This window comes from Tursiops truncatus, chromosome 3, assembly GCF_011762595.2.
Source record: "Tursiops truncatus isolate mTurTru1 chromosome 3, mTurTru1.mat.Y, whole genome shotgun sequence".
Lineage (NCBI taxonomy): Eukaryota > Metazoa > Chordata > Mammalia > Artiodactyla > Delphinidae > Tursiops > Tursiops truncatus.
Window position 1 is genome coordinate 161,444,725 of NC_047036.1, and position 20,130 is coordinate 161,464,854.

General features: G+C 41.1%; 1 protein-coding gene across 1 annotated transcript; it reads left to right on the forward strand.

The window, feature by feature from the left end:
- Positions 1-3,142: 3,142 nt before the first annotated feature.
- Positions 3,143-19,899, forward strand: LOC101321606 (uncharacterized). Its single transcript, XM_019930785.3, has 4 exons — positions 3,143-3,292; positions 17,097-17,223; positions 17,423-17,483; positions 17,865-19,899. The coding sequence occupies exons 1-4, from the start codon at positions 3,290-3,292 to the stop codon at positions 19,273-19,275; spliced, it is 1,602 nt and encodes a 533-aa protein (XP_019786344.2). The 5' UTR covers positions 3,143-3,289; the 3' UTR covers positions 19,276-19,899.
- Positions 19,900-20,130: the final 231 nt, after the last annotated feature.

The following is a 20,130-nucleotide window of genomic DNA, read 5'->3' on the forward strand; positions in this document are numbered from 1 at the left end:
GCTCGAGCCCCGGTCCGGGAACATCCCACATGCCATGGAACAACTAAGCCCGCGCGCCACAAATACTGAAGCCCGTGCACCTAGAGCCCGTGCACCTAGAGCCTGTGCTCCACAACAAGAGAAGCCACCGCAATGAGAAGCCGGCGCGCCGCAACTAGAGAAAGCCCGCGTGCAGCAACGAAGACCCAACGCAGCCAAAAATAAATAAATTTATTAAAAACAAACCAAAAAAACCCACTAGGATGGCTGGAATCAAAAAGTGAGATAACAAATTTCAGGTTTATGGGGGGAAATTTGACCCTGATAAACTGATGGTGTGAATATAAACTGGTGTAGCCACTCTGTAAAGCAGTCTTGGAGTTCCTCAAATATTAAACCTAGCATTATCATATGATCCATTAGTTCCTCTCCTAGGTATATGCCCAAGAAAAATACATGTTGGAACAAAAACTTGTACATGAAATTTATAGCAATGTTATTCATAGTAGCCAGAAGGTGAAAACATACCAAATATCCAAAACATGTTTTATCCATCCAATGGAATATATTTCAGCCACAAAAATGAATGAACAATTGATACCTGCTACAACACGGTTGTCCCTTTTAAAAAAATTATGCTACATCAATGAAGTCAGTCACAAAAACCCTAGATACTAGGATTCTTTTCATATGAAAACCCTGAAAAGGGAAATTTATAGAGACAGAACGTAAATTAGGCGTTGCCTAAGGCTGGGGTTTGGAGGAGGAAGATGGGACAATTGGGGGTGACAGATAAAGGGGAGACAGTTTTCTTTTTGATGTGACCCAAATGTTCAAAAATTGTGGTGATGATTGCATTTATCTGTAAATATACCAAAAACCACTGAATTATACACTTTAAAGTGGTGCAGTGTATAGTATGTACATTATATCATAATAAAGCTGTTGAAATAAGTAAATAAATGCATTAAGCACTTTGCAATGCAAGAGTTTTGTAATCCAGTCTCTTCAGCATCTTGGAGTTTCCAGGTTAACACGTCCATCACCTCACATTGTTTGTGTGTATATGTGGTGAGAATTCTTAATCCACTGTCTTAACAAATGTACAATATAGTATATGTAGATCAGAAAATCATCACATTGTAATCTTTAAATATAGACAATTTTATTAATCAATTATACCTCAACAAATCTGGGGGCGGGGGAAGAGGTTCTAGGTGCATCTCAAATTTACATAACGCTTTATTGTTTTCTTATATTAGTGAAATAGAAATCAGTTGTCTTAGGGATATTATAGTCACTTACATTTCAAGTTCTCTAGGGACAAAGGCAAAAACTAATCTAAAATAAATTTCCTTACCTGAGAATTTAATGAATACATCTCACACCCTATGCTTAGACTGAAAAGAGTCCTTGAGCCCAACTGGGACTGTAGGGTTCAAACTTCCCACCAGAGCCAAGTGCTTGGGATTCCGTCTCTTAAGTACCAAATGAGTGGGGTTGGACCACGGATGGATGGACGAAGGCTCAGCGCTGTCAAGGATCAAAGATTAAAATGGATGGAATTCCCTGGCGGTCCAGTGGTTAGGACTCCATACTTTCACTGCCGAGGGTGCAGGTTCAATCCCTGGTCAGGGAACTAAGATCCCGCAAGCTGCGCAGTGCAGCCAAATTTTAAAAAAATAAAAAATAACTTAAAACTGAAGATTAAGATGAAGCCAGATTCTTTATTACAGATGGTGAGGTCACATTTCAGTTTCTGAAAAAGGGTCACAGTTCCATGAGTGGCCTCCCAGCCTTACACCAAACCCTTGAGAAATAAAATACTGCCTGCCTGCCATGTCAGTAAACAAAGGATGTTACATTTATCAGCAACTGCAGTGAGCCGGGGAGCCTTGCGGGAACTCAGGAAGGAAACAAAGAATACCTGCCATCTAGCAGCCATCAGACTGCAGCCACTCCCAACAGTGGTGAGCCCTGAAGAAACTCAGGATGTGAAAACGTAGGATACTGTAGCTGAGGTTCACATCAAAGGAATGATTTCAGTGAGTTCACACTCTTGCATCTTCCCATAGATAGAAAAGTGCTAAATTCCTTAACTTGAGATATCTAGTTTTCTTTTATTAACAGTAATCTTTTGTTCCTACTACCTGCCCTTTGTTGCAAAACTCCTATATATCCTAGCTACCCCCTCACCTCCTCAGAGCAATCTTCTCAGGGTTGCTTAAAATGCTGCCTCCCAGGCTTGAAGTCCTCAGTATGTCTGCCGAATAAAACATAACTCTCAACTTTTAGGTGGTGAATTTTTTTTTGGTCGACACCCTTGGCCCCTAGAGAACACAAGACCCTCTTTTCCAGTGTGGCCAGGTGTTGGGTTGCACCCTGCAGGTTTGCAAACCCATTAACTGCCCAGTCTCAAGACCAAAGAAAGAGCCCGGAATCAGCCGTAGAGAAATCAATGGTTTAACGGATAGGGGATCTTACATGTCCGAAGCAGAAGGCCCCTGGAGCTGCACCCCACTGTAGACAGCAGATGTCAGGCAGAACGGTCTTCGTTGGGTGGGAGTTACCAATAATGGAGGAAACTGACCTCAGATTGGCTCATCAGTTACCATGAAACCTCACCACCCCTTTGATAAGCTATGAAAGTGGAGATAGTCTGATGTGAAGATTAGAACAATCAGTAGCCAGGGGCAAGTACCTAAGCATTTACTGATTAGGCTCTAAGATTAAGAGGGAGGATCAGTCATGTGAATAGGGTGTAGGTGAAGCAGGGCCTGGTAGAGCAGGGGATGTACAGAGAGCAAGAGAACAGCCATCTTGGGTGGCCTGGTCATACACCTGCCTGGGCTACCCTCATGCTCTGTGCTTAGTTGCTCCATTGGGAAACTCAGTCAGAAATTCCCTGCGCTCATGTGTTCATATAGAGCTGGGCGAAAAAGTTCTGTTTCAACGCAAAGGAATCAGCCTGGGTCAGGTTTCCGCCCCACCCGCTGCCCTCAGCACGGGTCGGGGCAGGGGCGGGGCGGAAGCTAGTTTCCAAGAGTCACACGTCCTCCCGCCCAGCTGTCACTCAAGCACTGGGGGATGCGGCCTTGCAAACTGTCCAATCAGGGGCGCCGCTTGGGCAGGTGGGTGGGGCGACGCACTGCTCTAGCTCGGGCGTTTTCACTCCCTCAGGCCAGGCTAGCGATCCGGTTTCCTATCCTTCAATGACGGAGGTGGCAGTGCCTCAGAGTCTGTCGCGCTGTGACCTGCGGTGGTCGTGGGAGTCGTAGGAAGGATTCAGAGAGACCCAGGAAACCTAGAAATGGTGAGTGTGGGTTACCAGGGTGCGGAGTTGGAGCGGGAGGGAAGGAGGCGTTGGTTGGAATTGATCCGAACCAGCTGTGATGGTACCGGGCCTCCCCGCTGTCAACTCCGGAGTCTTGAGGACACGAGTGGCGCCGCTCGGACCTCGGTCCCCCCCGTCCTGCCGCGTGGGGGCGGGGCCGGCAGCCGGGACCCCGGTGTCCTGTCCCGTCACTGCAAGCCGCGGCTTCGGCCCCGGCCCCGCAGCCCCACGTCCGCCCCAGATTGTGTGGTAACCACCGGGAGGGTCATCAGGGGACCATCGTGACTCGGTCTCCGTGGTTCGTGCGTGAGAGGAGCTGTGGTCTGGAGGGTCCCCAGTCCTTACTTTCTCCCAGGGGGCACCCGTTTTCTCTTTGAGTTTTCCAATTACTTGGGTAGCAGAGTCTCAAGTCCACGACCCTGTCCCCTCAGCCTAGCTCTTTCTAGGGCTGGTAATAAACCCCTAAATTTTCACAATCCACCCCACATTCCCAAAGCCATCTTTCCTTCTCTGATTCACAGCATCATTATCAACTATTTGTCCTCCGTGGTACCTTTCAAACAGACCCAGTATTTTAACTTTATCATTTTCCCCCAGAGCCCTGGATGGCCCTTTTTTTTCAGTTTACTTTTGTCTGTGGGTGTTTTCCATGAGAAGAAAGCAAAGAATAACCTCCTGGAATTAGGTTGTTCAAAATCCTTGTGCCTCTCCTCCCAGCCTCATTCCTGGGCATAGACATCCTATGGGTGGAGGTTCCTCTTTAAAACTTTCCTGGGTGATATGTGCTGTCAGCGTTGGACCTCCCTGGGATTGTCACCTTTAAAAGATTTATTCATGTATTTAAGCATCATTTTTCAATCAGATAAAATGTATTTAATCAATACAGCTTCAAAGACAGTAGTATAAAATATTTCCAAAGAAGCAGAAGTGGTGAATCTCAGAAAAAATAAAATATTCCAGGATTACATTCCATTTACAAATTCTTGTTTTGCTTTTTTTCTTTCCCCAAGCGTGTGTAGTAAGTTTCTGAGGACTATTCTTTACTTTTGGGTGATTTCAAATGAAATTCTCAGATTGTGTGGTGTCTGCTGAGACTTGCAGACCAAGTGTTCAAGTGCGATTAATTATTTTCAAACCAGTTTCTTGCTTTGGAAATAATCATTAACTGACATCTTTTCTTCTGAAACGTGTAGGTATTTTGTGTTTTCTGGTTGAACTAGTAACAGTGGCTTACAATTTTCTTATCTCCTTTCCACATAAACGATGGGTTTAAATTATTTTGCTGGATTGTTCAAACACCAGGTTTGTGTCAGTTAAAACATCAACCATGTTCCAAAGCAACTCCAGTGCAGAGCAGAGGCCTATAGACAGTGATCCACGCTTCCCTGAGCCTGTAAAGAGAAGGACTTGCAGGCCCAGTTGTTCTTCCTGGGGAGCCTCCCCTGCAGGTGTCCTACCTGCTTACACCCATCACAGTAGGAGACTTATGCTGAGAGAAGCTACAGAGCCCTGGAAAGCTGGGGGTGCACCTGCAAGGAGGTGGGATTGATTCCCTTTCTGAGGTTGTAGTTGTGGTTCCATAGGCCTAGACATTTCTAGACGTCATGTTTGAGTTGTACATCCACAGTGTAGGTGCACTCAGTGTAATTTGTGCACATTGAGAGAGTCTGTTACGATCACATCCTCTGTCTTGTGGACAAAGGGTTTATAAATTTGGGTCAGAACCTTAAACTGAATGAGGCTGAGAGTTTCCTCACTTGTGAGACTAGAACCTAGTGTAGGTAGCACTTCCATGCTTACAGGACGAGGGAGGGCGTGTGAGCTCCCAGAATTCATTCATGTGGCTCCTCAGCTGTCCCTACCGTCCTTCTCCAGCGACTAACCCACTCTAGGGGTTATATCTTAGACCCCAAGTCTGGGAATTTGGTCATCTTTCTGAAAGTGGGTTTTTCTTCTGAACTGTAGCTAGAAGGCTGCTTATCTGTGTTGATTCCAGTATTTGTGTTTCTTTTGTTGTTGTTGTTGTTGGAATCATTTATTACTTCCGTGACAATTTTTAATCCAAAAATGGTATTTGAGTACCAAATTGAAACACTGTGATTTTTAATGGTGGTTTATAGCAGAGCAAACGATTTTATTTTATACAATTTTAAAAACTATACAATTTCTCCTTTTAAGGTGAGTTCCCTCATACAAGTTCTCCAGGTTTATTGCAGTCGTGTGTGTGTGTGTGTGTGTGTGTGTGTGTGTGTGTGTGTGTGTGTGTGTGTGTAAGAGGTGGCTCTGTTTTGTTCTGGGGTTGGTCCAAAACCAGGTAGAGTTCCAATGCGTACAAAGCTTTAAAATTCTACCTTAAGGAGGTTTAATAAGCCAATATCAATTTCCAAGTACTTTGCAAAAATTGTTAAATTTTTCACATAAATACTGGAATCCTCAAAATCACACAGTCATTTCAAATATGTGTTTCTTTCTTTGGATTTCTTTCTCAACTGAAGATTGCAGTTCTTTGACTCTAGTTTCCATTAGCTTTGGGGCTTTTAGTGTGTAAGTTGATTGAGAGGTACGATGTGAGTAAAGCAAGAAAATTGTGGAACCAATTAGAATTTTGTTCCATTTAGACAAAAGAACTTCAGGGGCTTCCCTGGTGGCGCAGTGGTTGAGAGTCCGCCTGCCGATGCAGGGGACACAGGTTCGTGCCCTGGTCCGGGAAGATCCCACATGCCGCGGAGCGGCTAGGCGCGTGAGCCATGGCTGCTGAGCCTGTGCTTCCGGAGCCTGTGCTCCACAACGGGAAAGGCCACAACAGTGAGAGGCCCGCGTACCGCAAAAATAAATAAACAAACAAATAAATAAATAAATAAAAGAAGCATCCATTTGGAAAAAAAAAAAAAAAAAAAGAACTTCAACATGAGATGGGTGTATTTAAGTGCTCAGGTGCTTTTTCCATTAAAAAAATTTATTTATTTATTATACAATTTTTAAAGGTTATACTCCATTTACAGTTATTAAGTATTTATCTTTCTCTGACTTATTTCATTTAGCATAATGCTCTCCTGTCCCTAGGGAACTTTGACATTTAAAAAGGTCATGCTATTCCTAAAGCAAATAAAGTCTTATTTTAATGGATGTGAGGAAAAAATTATAATTTCTGTTGATATGAAGATATAATATATGATATTATATTTCTGTTGATATGAAGAAAACACCTTAAAGCTTATATACATCTTTTAAATTCCTAGTCTATTTCAGGGTTTAATTGCAAACCCCTAATATTTTTCATTATGCCACTCATTCTTGAAAATATCCCCAGCGTGAAATGTAGTGGAGGGACAAACTATAATGTTCTTGTCCTTTCAGTTAGAAGGGGATTTGTAAATCTTTGACGGTGTACAGTTTTATATCTGTTAGCATTTAAAGGATTAAATCTTGGAGTGATTTCCTATGTAGAAAAGTTAAAATTAATTTTAAAAAACAAAAATTAATTTAAAATAATGATTAAGCATGGGAAAATATGACGCATATCAATTTCTCTCCTGATTTTAAATAAATGATGCACAAGAGGGTTAAAAAATATTCCTAAAATAAGAAACTTAAGAAGACTCCCTACCTACATATCCGCCTCCACTCCTGTACTCTTACTCCACCCACTCTCAAAATACCAGTTTTTGATTACTTCTTGATCATCCTGTTAATGTTTCTTTATATAAAAAGAAGCTAGTGCGAATGCGTGTTTCTCTTACCTGGGTTTGTTCTTTTCGGGCCTCCCACTGTTGTGGCCTCTCCCGTTGCGGGGGCAACAGGTTCCGGACGCGCAGGTTCAGCGGCCATGGCTCACGGGCCTAGCCGCTCCGCGGCATGTGGGATCTTCCCGGAGTGGGGCACGAACCCGTGTCCCCTGCATCGGCAGGTGGACTCTCAACCGCTGCGCCACCAAGGAAGCCCTGGGTTTGTTCTTATAATGAGTAGTCAGGATCCACATATTTGATGTTTGACTACTGAAAGGTAAGCCTCACCTCTCCCTTTTCCCCTAGTGCTTCTTATCAGGAGAGGCTGATAAGAAAGCCTGGAGGCTCCTGCCCTGTGAGCTGCTGTTTGCTGGGGTCTCCTCCTGTGCGCTGTGCTGCCCTGTGTGGCGTTGCTGATCCACCAAGCCTGGGCTCTATATACAGAGGCAGTTTTGGTAATTCCTTGTCTTTTGGGAGCAGGAGCCCTGGGGCCCTCCTTATAGTGGTCCTGAGTCCATGGCGTGGATGGAACCTATTTGTGTTTCGAGTGAAGGTGTGACTGAGGCTGGGTTCACCCAGACCTTGGGGCAGGGGGTGATCTTTGGGGAGTACTCGGATGATTATACCCTGTGAATGAGGTGAGCCCCTTGGATGGTCACTCCAAAAAGAACAATTATTCCAGAGAGAAAGAGAAAAGAGGGTAAAGGTAGCCAGTAGGTGCCAGGCTGAGTCCGCTCCTAATACCAGAGGGCTCACCAGGCCCCTTAAGTACCTCTGCTGCTGCTGCCCCTGCCTCTACTGCAACAAAGATCCTGACCCTCTGAGTTATGGTGGACAAAACAATTTAAGCCTAGGGTGCTTAATTTCTTTTTTTTTTATTTGCGGTACGTGGGCCGCGGAGCACAGGCTCTGGAAGCGCAAGCTCAGTGGCCACAGCTCACGGGCCCAGCCGCTCCGCAACACGTGGGATCCTCCCAGACCGGGGCACGAATCCGCATCCCCTGCATCGGCAGGTGGACTCCCAACCACTGCGCCACCAGGGAAGCCCAGGGTGCTTAATTTCTATAAAGTAACCAGTTATCATGAAGGAGGCCTCTGACCCTGATGGCACTGTGGTGAGGCTCTCTGGAGGAAAAAAATTATCAATACAAGAGAAGAGAGGACACCCTCTCCCCCAGAGTATATCTAGTGACCTAAGATGCAAAACAAGGAAGAACTGGAGGGAGGGAACAAGAGAAGAAAGGTACTGAAATAAAGAACACAATTTCACTCAACTGTGAAAAAAATTTGCATTTTTGCATAATTTGCAATTATGCTAAAAAATTTGCATAGCAAAAGATGGAAGGGGCCTGCTTAGCTTTTGGTCCTCTATAATATGGGTTTGATTTAATATTAACATCTCCTGTACTGCACTAATTCACAAAACTTCATGTAATTAATCAAACTAGGTTTCAAATTACAGGTATACCTGGGGATCCCACTAAGTTTAAACAATTTACCTCATCATCTTAGGAAGAATTACTGAATATAATATAAAGGACAAATAGGTATAATTTGCCTTCAGCAGCAGAACTCTCATGTTGCCTAAATTTCTCATAGTCATATCGCCCATTGTCCCAAAATATCCCATAGTGAGCAGGAAAGCTCTGGACCCATGGTTCATTAAGTAAAATTAAATTGTCTTCTACTTCCAAATTGGCTAGACAAAATGAGACCCCAGAGAGAGACCTTAACTATCAGTTAAATTAGTTAATATGGCCTGATTTAAATTAAACAAGGCCTTGAATTATTGAAAACCATTATAAGAAATGTATTCAGGGAGAAGTGTTTACCGCCAATTTTCTTCTTTAATAGCCTTATTTGGTCTGCCCTTAAACCTGGAAAGGATGAATGACACCTCATAGTGGATTACAGCAACCCGAGTTGTGGTTGCATCAAATTAGCCCTTATTCCTAGTCTCCAACATTATGGAAATTACTTACTCCATTCAATCAGCGGCTGGTAAATACCCTGCTCTCACAGATTTGATAAGTCTGTTCCGTTCAGTGCCTATTTCAACACCCTCTCAGCTGCAGTTGCCTTCACCTCTGAAGGGACATGATACACATTTACCTGGTTACCCTCAGGGAACCTCAGCAGCTTGGCCATCCCACAGTCTCTGCAGGAAGATCTGAACTGCATGCACTTTGTTCCAGGAGCACAGGTATGACATCACGCTAACGACATCCTCCTCTGAGGACATTCATTTCTCATTCATTCAGAACATAAAATTACTGAAAAAAGGAGCTTGCGAAAAGTGTATGGGCCATTGACCCCACACATATGTGAGGCCCTTGGTTAAGTTTCTGAATGTTTTTTGGTAATTAGACAGCTTTTCCCTCCCTGACAATGTGAAGAAATATCTGTAATCCCTCTCAGCACCTACAAGATCTAGTAGGTTCTTTTGGTGTTGGGGAGACAGCATATTCCTTATTTATGAATTTTACTTGAGCCCATTTTTACTATTACTTGGAAATTGGCCCCTACCTTGAGGGCAACTCTACTACAGAAGACTCTGGACTATGTTTAAATGGCCATACAACAGGCATTCCTGTTAGTTCCTTTGGAGTCTCCCTCAGTATAGAGGCTAATGCCTCCTGGAATTACCCATGATGGCCTTAAGTTATCTATAGGCTTCTGGTGCAAGGAACTGCCTTAGAACTTCAATTATCACCATGTACCAGGCTCTGTTGAAAATAGAGGCTCTCACAAGTGCTGAGCATGCGATCCTCTGCTGAGCTGCCCATTATGCCTTTAACCTTGGAAATAGCACCCCATCGGGTCGGCATGCCTACCAACACCTCCATGTGACATGATGGAGTCAAACTTGTCCTGGCCTATGCCTCCTGCAGGAGGGTGGCCTCTTCCCTATTCAGTCCCTTGAAAGTTGCTTTGGTGTTGGAAAAGGTCACCACTTCCCCAGATGGAGGCTTCCCTGGGATTGACGGAATGCACAGCTTTTGGGAGTGCACAGACTTTAAGGATGACAATATGCATTCCTACATGATGAGCTCTGTGGAGAGTTGCTGCTCTTCATCCCTTAATTGTGATATCCCTGATGAATGACCAAACCCCAGGGTCACACAAACCAAACATCAGGCAGTCGTCTTACTACTGACCAAAACTGGCCTCATCTACTTGTATTCACAGACTTTTGGACGATTGTCTAAGAGTTGCCCCTTTGTGGTAGAAGAATTTTAGGAACCTTTGAACTCAAGAGATACCAAAAATATAAATCAAGGTAAATCTCGTCTAACATGCCCTAGGTCCAGAACACACGGTCTTGCCAGAACAATCCTCATCCATGTTGGAGTTCTAGACACTATTGATAGTAACCATGGCACTTCTCAGAATATGCAGTGCAGTTCTCTTCAACATGGCATTCAGTGGAAGTTTTACCTCTCTTACTGGTCTCAGGCTCATGGAGCACCATACTGCCTTATTGAATAAGTTCAAGTCAGTTGAATGAAAGGTGTCCTGTTTCAGTCATCAGTCAGTCAAATCAGGGGTGAATTGTAATTCGTTTGTCTTCATCTGTTTTTTTTCTAATACACTTCAGTTGTTTTAGGGTAGTTTTAGGTTTACAGAAAGTATAGAGAATTTCCACATAACCCCTCTGCGTCCACAGTTTGCACTATTTTTTACTTCTTGTTTAACTGGTACATTTGTTAAAATTGCTCAGCAAACACTGATACAGTAAATTGCATGGTTTACATTAGCATTGACTCTGCATTATAAGATCTGTGGGTTTGGCAAATGTTTAATGACCTGTGTCCTTCATTTCTGTATCACATACAGTAGTTTCACTTCCCTAAACATCTTTTATGCCCCACCTATTCATTCATCCCTCCCTCCAACCCTCAAATCCTTCACAGCCTGAGGTCTTTTTACTGGCCCATAGTTTTGTCTTTTCCAGGGTGTTATTCACTTGGAATCATACAGTGTGTGGCCTTGTGAGATTGGCTTCTTTCACTTAGCAGTATACTTTTAAGGTTCCTCCATGTGTTTTCATGGCTTGATACCTCATTTCCTTTTATCACTGAACAGTGTTTCATTGTAAGGATATACCACTGATTTATCCATTTGACTCTTGAAAGATATCTTGCTTAACTCTTAACCCTTGCCAAGTATGAATAAAGTTCCTACAAACATTCATATGTAGGGTTTTGTGAAAATGTGAGATCGTGAGTTCAACTCATTTAGGTCAATACCAACAAGTGTGATTGTTGGATCTTAGTATGAGAAGTAAGAGTGTATTTAGTTTTGACAGAAAATTCTGTCTTCCAATACAGGCATATCAAATTTCATTCCCACCAACAATGAATAAGGATTATCTATAGCTTCACGTCTTCACCAATGGCTGGTGTTCTGAGTGTTTCAAAATTTTTGGCGTTTAATAAGTATGTAGTGATAGCTCATTGTTTTATTTGTAATCCCCCAGTGATGTATGTTGAGCATGTTTTCAAATTCCTTATTTTCCATCTGTCTTTCTTTGGTGACTTGTCTGTTCACATCTTTTGCCCATTTTTATTTGGAGTATCTGTAATCTTATTGTTGTGCTTTAAGAGTTCTTTAGTTGTTTTGGGTATCAGTCATTTATCAGATAAGTGTTTTACAAAGGATTTTCTCCTGGTGTGTGACTTGCCTTTTCATTCTCTAAACACTTTTTCCAGAACGGGAGTTTTTCATTTTAATGAAGTGAAACTTAGCATTTTTTCTCTTGGGGATTTTTGTGTGTGTGTCTTATTGAAAAATTTATTACCGAAACCAAGGTCACCTGTAGTTTCTCATATGTTATCTTCTAGAATGTTTTTGCTTTTTCATTTTACATTTAGATATATGATTTGTTTTAAGTTAATTTTTGTGAAAGGTGTAAGGTGTGTGTCGACTTTCATTTTGTTTATGCTCATGTGTGTTTCTATGTGAATATCCATTATTTATAGCACTGTTGAAAAGACTTTACTTTTTCTGTTGAATTGCCTTTACTCCTTTGTCAAAGATCAATTGACTGTATTTGCTTGGGTCTATAGGAAACCAATTGACTTGTGTATCCTTCAACCTTGCTATACACTGTTACTAATTCCAGGGGTTATCTCTGTTGTTGTGGATGCTATCAGATGTTTTGCATAAACAATTGTATCATAAGGAACAAAGTTTTATTTGTTGTTTCCCACTATGTATACCTTTTATTTCTTTTTCTTACCTTACTGCATTGGCTAGGCCTTCCAGTACATTGTTTAATAGGAGCAGTGAAAGGAAACTTCCTTGCCCTATTCCCCTCTTAACAGTAAAGCATCCAGCGTCTCACGACTCAGTATGATCTTACCTACAGGTGTTGTGTAGTTGTTCTTTTTTAAGAGAGCCTTCCACTCAATTTCTAGTTTGTTATCATAAATGGATGTTGGATGTTGTCAAATCTTTTTTCATGGTTATTTCCTCCTCCTTTTATTTCTGATTTAGTAATTTCCGTTTTTCTTCTTTTCTCAGTTGTCTTGATTAGATGTTTATCAATTTTATTAAATTAATATTTTCAAAGGACTAGCTTTGGGATTTGAAAACTAAGAGTTTTGGGTCTTTTTTTTAAAGAACCATACTTTATTCTTTCTTTTTTAAAATTTATTTATTTTATTTATTTATTGTTCACTATGTTGGGTCTTCGTTGCTGCGTGTGGGCTTCTCTAGTTGCAGCAAGTAGGGGCTACCCCTCGTTGTGGTGCACAGGTTTCTCATTGCAGTGGCCTCTCTTGTTGTGGAGCATGGGCTCTAGATGTGCGGGCTTCATTAGTTGTGGCACACGGGCCCAGTAATTGTGGCTCGCGGGCTCTAGAGCGCAGGCTCAGTAGTTGTGGTGCATGGGCTTAGTCGCTCCATGGCATATGGGATCCTCCCGGACCAGGGCTCAAACCCATGTCCCCTGCATTGGCAGGCAGATTCTTAACCACTGCACCACCAGGGAAGTCCCAAGAGAGTGTTTTTTTTTCCCCCAAAACTTTAAATACAGGGATACCTCAGAGATTGGGGCTTCTGTTCAGGACCACCACAATAAAGTGAGTCACACTTATTTTTGGTTTCCCAGTGTATATAAAAGTTATGTTTATACTATATTGTAGCCTATTAAATATGCAATAGCATTATATCTAAAAAACAATCTACATAGCTCAATTTTAAAACTTTATTGCTAAAAAGTGTTAACTATCATCTGGCAATGTAGGGTTGCCACAAACTTTTAATATGTAAAATACACAAAATCTGCAAAGTACAATACAGTGAAGCACAATGAAATGAAGTACGCCTGCCTATACAGTATTTCACTCCACTCTCTTCTTCCTTGTGTTGTTTCTGAAAACAAGTCTGATTTAATTCAAGTCTTTTTTTCTCTATGCAAATCAAAACTACAATTAGGTACCACCTGACACTGGTCAGAATGGCCATCATTAAAGAGTCTACAAATAACAAATGCTGGAAAGGGTGTGGAGAAAAGGGAACCCTCCTACACTGTTGGTGGGAATGTAAATTGATACAGCCACTATGGAAAACAGTATGGAGGTTCCTTAAAAAACTAAAAATAAAGTTGCCATATGAGCCAGCAATCCCAGTCCTGGACATATAGACAAAACTATAATTAGAAAAGATACATGCACCCCTATGTTCATAGCAGCACTATTCACAATAGCCAAGCCACTATTCACAATCTAAATGTCCATCAATAGATGAATGAAGAAGATTGGTATATATATATATATATATATACACACATACATACATATATATATATACACACACACATACCAAAAAAACAAACAGAAATACTACTCAGTCATAAAAAAGAATAAAATAATGCCATGTGCAGCAACATGGATGGACCTAAAGATTATCATACTAAGTGAAGTAAGTCAGAACGAGAAAGACAAATACCATATGATATCACTTATATGTGGAACCTAAAATATGACACAAATGAACTTATCTACGAAACAGAAACAGACTCACAGATATAGAGAACAGACTAGTGCTACCAAGAGGGAGTGGGGTACGGATGGATTGGGAGTTTGGGATTAGCAGATGCAAACTATTATATATAGAATGGATAAACAACAAGGTCCTACTGTATAGCACAGAACTATGGTCAATATCCTGTAATAAACCATAATGGAAAGGAATATGAAAAAGAATATATATGTATAACTGATTCACTTTGCTGTACAGCAGAAATTAACACAACATTGTAGGGACTTCCCTGGTGGTCCAGTGGGTAAGACTGTGAGCTCCCAATGCAGGTGTCTCGGGTTTGATCCCTTGTCAGGGAACTAGATCATGCATGCCACAGCTAAAACCCGGTGCAGCCTAAATAAGTAAATAAATAAAATAAATAATAAATATATATATATATATTTTAAACCACAACATTGGGCTTCCCTGGTGGCACAGTGGTTGAGAATCTGCCTGCTAATGCAGGGGACACGGGTTCGAGCCCTGGTCTGGGAAGGATCCCACATGCCGCGGAGCAACTAGGCCCGTGAGCCACAACTACTGAGTCTTCTTGTCTGGAGCCTGTGCTCCACAACAAGAGAGGCTATGATAGTGAGAGGCCCACGCACCGCGATGAAGAGTGGCCCCCGCTTGCCACAACTAGAGAAAGCCCTTGCACAGAAATGAAGACCCAACACAGAAAAAATAAATAAATAAATTTATAAAACAAAGGACTAGTCTTTAAAAAAAAACACAACATTGTAAATCAACTATACTTCAATAAAATAAAAAAATTTTTTAATCTTTTTTTCTCAGCTCACTAAGGTGTTTCTTCTGCTAGCTCTTTTCAATATATTCTTTTTCTTCAGTTTGCATATGATATACTTGGGTGTGCTTTTTTTTTAATTAATTTTATTTATTTTTTTGCTGCATTGGGTCTTTGTTGCTCTGTGTGGGCTTTCTCTAGCTGTGGCGAGTGGGGGCTACTCTTCGTTGCGGTGCGTGGGCTTCTCATTGCAGTGGCTTCTCTAGTTGCAGAGCACGGGCTCTAGGCGCTCAGGCTTCAGTAGTTGTGGTGCACGGGCTTAGTTGCTCCGCAGCATATGGGATCTTCCTGGACCAGGGCTTGAACCCGTGTCCCCTGCACTGGCAGGCAGATTCTTAACCACTGCATCGTGGGTGTACATTTTTCAGCATTTTCATTTTGTGTTCTCTGAGCTTCCTGGATCTGTGGTTTGCCATCAATGATTAATTTTTGAAAAAAATCTGTTATTATTATTTCACTTATTTCTTCTGTTCCTTTCTGTCTTTCTTTTCCTTCAGGTATTTCCATTGTGTGTATTTTAAACATTCTGTCATTGTCCTACAGTTCATGGATATTGTGTTCTGCATTGTTTGCTCTTTTTTGTCTTTGAACTAGCTTCTGGTGAAATAGATTGTTTTCAGTATAGGCTTTGTATCTTTATTTTCTGTTTCCCAATTTTGAAACCAGTGGTTTCCTGTGACTTCAGAGCTCTGATGGAACTAAGAAGAGTTGTTGATTTCAAGTGTTTTCACTTTTTTCTATGTGGTTGGGAATGATGGCATCCAAAACGAGAAACCAGAGTTCTCTGACTCCGGTTTTTGATGACTGGCTGCTGATAACCTTAAAGTCTCATCCCCCCTCATTTCTCTTTGACCCACATCTATACAAAGTGATAAGAGTGCCTTGGTGCTCCTTCCTTTGGCAGTAGCAAAACAGTCAGTCCTCATAAGATCCTGTTCTTGTGTGTGAACCCTCACCTAAACCCACCCCCTAACCTCAATTAAAAAAAAAAGTCCAGGCACCTTTTGTTTCTCTCTCAAGCCATTTCATGGCAGCTGGAGAAGTATGCCTTACTTTCCCCAGAGACCTCAATTATGGAAGTAAACCCTTTCATTCACTATTGGTAGTATGTGGTGTCATCAACTAAGGAATTCGTATGCTCAGTGGTCAAGCCATCATACTTCTGTAGACCAGAAAGGAGCTTGGGAATTAGAGAAATTGGGAGAAGAACCTCTAGAATGGCTGGTCGGGAAACACTTCTTCCTGCTGTTTGAAAATGGAGATTTTAGAGTTGTTTGGAGAAAAGCACTGCTGAATCCTTCATATATTTTATGGGCAAATTAGCCATGAATCCATTGTGATTTTCAGTGAACACACTTGTAGTCTGCAGCTGTTCCTCAAGGTCAACAAGGCACAGGGCCCAGTGTTCTGGTTCTGCCATAAAGAGCTCTTCTGGCATACTACTGCACTTTGTGTGCCTCTAAGCAGCCCCAAGGTGCACAAGTATAGGGACTTTGTGGTCTAAGTTGTGACATCTTCTTCCTAGTATCTGAACTCTAAGTTCCAAATAACTTTCTAGCCCATCAAACCAGAGAGAGAAAGGGAAAACTGAGCCTGTGGTAAGTATTACACAAGTTAAAAGCAATACTTCCTGACAAGGATATTTTCATTCCACCAGCTACATCATACCACACTACTTCTAAAGGCCTGGAGTACTTAGGGACGAAATAGCCAGCTGGACCTTATTAAAAGCTGGATTTCTACAGGTGTTCTGGATTCTCATGTTTGGTGATAGGAATAGAAGTAAAAGCTTTTAGTTTTCACTATGTTTTTATTTAGTAAAATCTTATGCAGATTTGACCCTTTGGTTCATGGTGTGCTGTAAATGGTGGGTAATAAGAAGGGCAAGGAAAGAGTTTTCCTCACGAGGAATCCATGATCTTAAAATGATATTTGTTTCATGTGTGTAGCATTTCTGTCATTTCCCAACATGCTGTGGACCCTGCAATTAGAGAGAAATAAGATGTGACGAAATCACAATAAAACTGTGTAAATAATTTGCATGTTTTCACGATGCTGTTAAACTTATTAGGAAGTGTGGACAGAGAGTAAGTTTCTGATGACCAAGTCATAGAATAAATGTTTGGAGATGACAGAATTACATAACCTTCGTATAAATGGTGTACAGATGTCCAGTTCTGTTAGTCTCACACATCCTACTATACACATATCTGGGATGTTTTAGGACTCAGTGACCTTTGAGGATGTGGCTGTGAGCTTCACCCTGGAGGAGTGGGCTTTACTGGATCCTTCACAGAAGAAACTCTACAGAGATGTGATGCGGGAAACCTTGAGGAACCTGGCCTCAGTAGGTGAGGATGACAACTTACCTTTACTTTGTCAATTAGAGAACACATGTCTCTTGCTCATTAACATTGTTCCAAGATGTTGAATGTGGAAATGCAGGATGTTGCTAAATAAACTAGGCATGGTCACAGCCAACAATGGACTTAGATAGTTTTTCTATAACTTCTAATATCTTGGAATCATTTTTCTTGGTCTGCAATTTAGGAGAAAAATGGGAAGATCATGACATTGAAGATCAGTACAAAAACCAGGGGAGAAAACTAAGGTAAGTCACACTCACAATATAAAATAGTGCCTCATGTGAATATCCTGTTATGTTATGCAGTTTTAAAAGAAGGAAATAAAAGAAATAATGCATGCTCCAAATTTAGTTATTCTTAGAAAATTTTCACCAAAATTACTTTCTTATATGACATAGATGTTCAGTGTTTGCAAAATAGTTCAACACTATAGATAAACTCTATATGAATGTCACTGTTTTGATGATTGCAAGAGCATTTCTTATATTTAACTTGAAACAATTCAGACAAGGCATAAAACCTACACTATTGCTATAAGTGATAAAAATGTACTTCAAATATCCTACTATTGAGTATAAAATTGTTAATAAAGACCTCATTGATAATATACTCCTTGTTTTTTACAGAAGTCATGTGGTAGAGAGACTCTGTGAAAGTAAAGAGGGTAGTCAATGTGGAGAAAACTTCAGCCTTATTCCAAATCTCAATCTGAAAAAGAAAACTACTGGAGTGAAACCACGTGAATGCAGTATATGTGGAAAAATCTTTACGCGTCATTCATCCCTTAAGAGACACATGAGCTGTCACACTGAACGTAAACCATATGAGTATCAGAAACATGGAGAGAAGCCATATAAATGTAAGGAATGTGGTAAAGCCTTTAGCTATCTCCAGTTTTTGGAGACGCATGAAAAAAATCACAATCGAGAGAAAAAATATAAATGTAAGGAATGTGGAAAAGCGTTCCATTCCCGCGCATCCTTTCAAACACATGAAAGGATTCACACAGGAGAAAAACCCTATGAATGTAAGGAATGTGGGGAAGCTTTCATGTGGAGCACAGCGTTTCGAAGACACATGGTAACACACACTGGAGATGCTCCATATACATGTAAGGAATGCGGGAAAGCTTTTAATTGTTCCTCTTCATTGCGAACACATGAAACAACTCACAGTGAAGAGAAACCCTATCAGTGTAAACAATGTGGGAAATTCCTTAGATATTATCATACTTTTCGAACACATGAAAGGACTCATACAGGAGAGAAACCCTATGAATGTAAGCAGTGTGGTAAAGCCTTCAGTTGTCCCAGTTCTTTTCGAAAACATGAAAGAATTCATACTGGGGAAAAGCCTTATGAATGTAAGGAATGTGGGAGAGCCTTCAGAGGTCTCTCAAGCCTTCGAGCACACATGATCACTCACACTGGAGATGGACCTTATAAATGTAAGGAATGTGAGAGAGCCTTCATTTCTCCTAGTTCTTTTCGAATACATCAAAGGATTCACACTGGAGAGAAACCCTATGAATGTAAACAATGTGGTAAAGCCTTCAGTTACTATAATTCCTTACAATCACACAGAAGAACTCATACTGGAGAGAAACCCTATGAATGCAAGGAATGTGGGAAGGCCCTCTCCCATCACCAAACCTTAAAAATACACATGAGACTGCACACTGGAGAGAAACCCTATGAATGTAAACAATGTGGTAAAGCCTTCAGATATTACCCTTCCTTTCACAAACACAAACAAATTCATACTGGAGGGAAACCCTTCGAATGTGAACAATGTGGTAAAGCCTTCAGTTATTACAATTCCTTACAGTCACATGGAAGAACTCATACTGGAGAGAAACCCTATGAATGCAAGGAATGTGGGAAAGCCCTCTCCCATCACCAGACCTTAAGAGTACACATGAGACTGCACACTGGAGAGAAACCCTATGAATGTGAACAATGTGGTAGAGCTTTCAGATATTACACTTCCTTCCAAAAGCACAAAAGAGTTCATACTGAGAAGAAATTCTGTGAATAGGAATATGGAAAAGCCTTTAGTTGATCAACTTCACTTTGAAAACATGAAAGAAGCCACACTGGAGAGAAAGCCTGTCAGTGTAAACAAGACGGGAAAGCCTTCAGATATTTTCAAAGCTTGAAAACACATGAAAGGACTCCCATAGAAGAGAAACCTTGTAAGCAGTGTGGTAAATCCTGCAGAGATTACACTTCATTAGAAACGCGCAAAAGAGCTCATAGTGAAGAGAAACCCTGTGACTGTAAGGAATGTGGAAAAGCCTTCAGATGTTATCAGAGTTTTTTTTTTTTTTGAAGATGTGCAAAAGATCAGAGTGGAGGGAATGTGGTAAACCCTTCATTTGTCACAAACCATTTGAAGACGTGTGAGAACACACACTGGAGAGACACCATATAAATGTAAAGAATGTTGGAAAGCCTTGTCATCCCAGTTCTGAAAGGATGAAAGGACTCACTGGACAAAAACTCTTGAGTTAAACAGCCTGGGAAAGATTTCAGTGAGCCCACATCTTTACATGTGAAAAAGAATATAAATGTAAGTAACATGAGAAAGCTTGACGGAAACTAATCTATGTATAACATTCCAGAAAATAGGAAAGAGTTGTTATTAAAGTTGTAAATATGTTGTCTTTATCAAGCCTCTTTTCTTAGAGTGCACCATTGGATGGTGGATTTCTAGTAATTACTCTCAGAAATGAATACAAGGTGAGATGATTTTATAAGTCATATGTTTCCACAGCAGTACATAAGATTAATAGGTAGTGCTTTTTCTTTAAATCAGTTAATAATATTTTTTCTTTCCTGTTTGAAACCTGTTGGATCATAGGTGAATTGAAGCATATTTCTAATAATGCAA

Excerpts from the sequence above, each read along its gene's own strand:
- LOC101321606 (XM_019930785.3), top strand. Across the intron at positions 17,224-17,422 it reads GAGGAACCTGGCCTCAGTAG|GAGAAAAATGGGAAGATCAT; the intron begins GTGAGGATGACA and ends TCTGCAATTTAG. Across the intron at positions 17,484-17,864 it reads AACCAGGGGAGAAAACTAAG|AAGTCATGTGGTAGAGAGAC; the intron begins GTAAGTCACACT and ends TGTTTTTTACAG.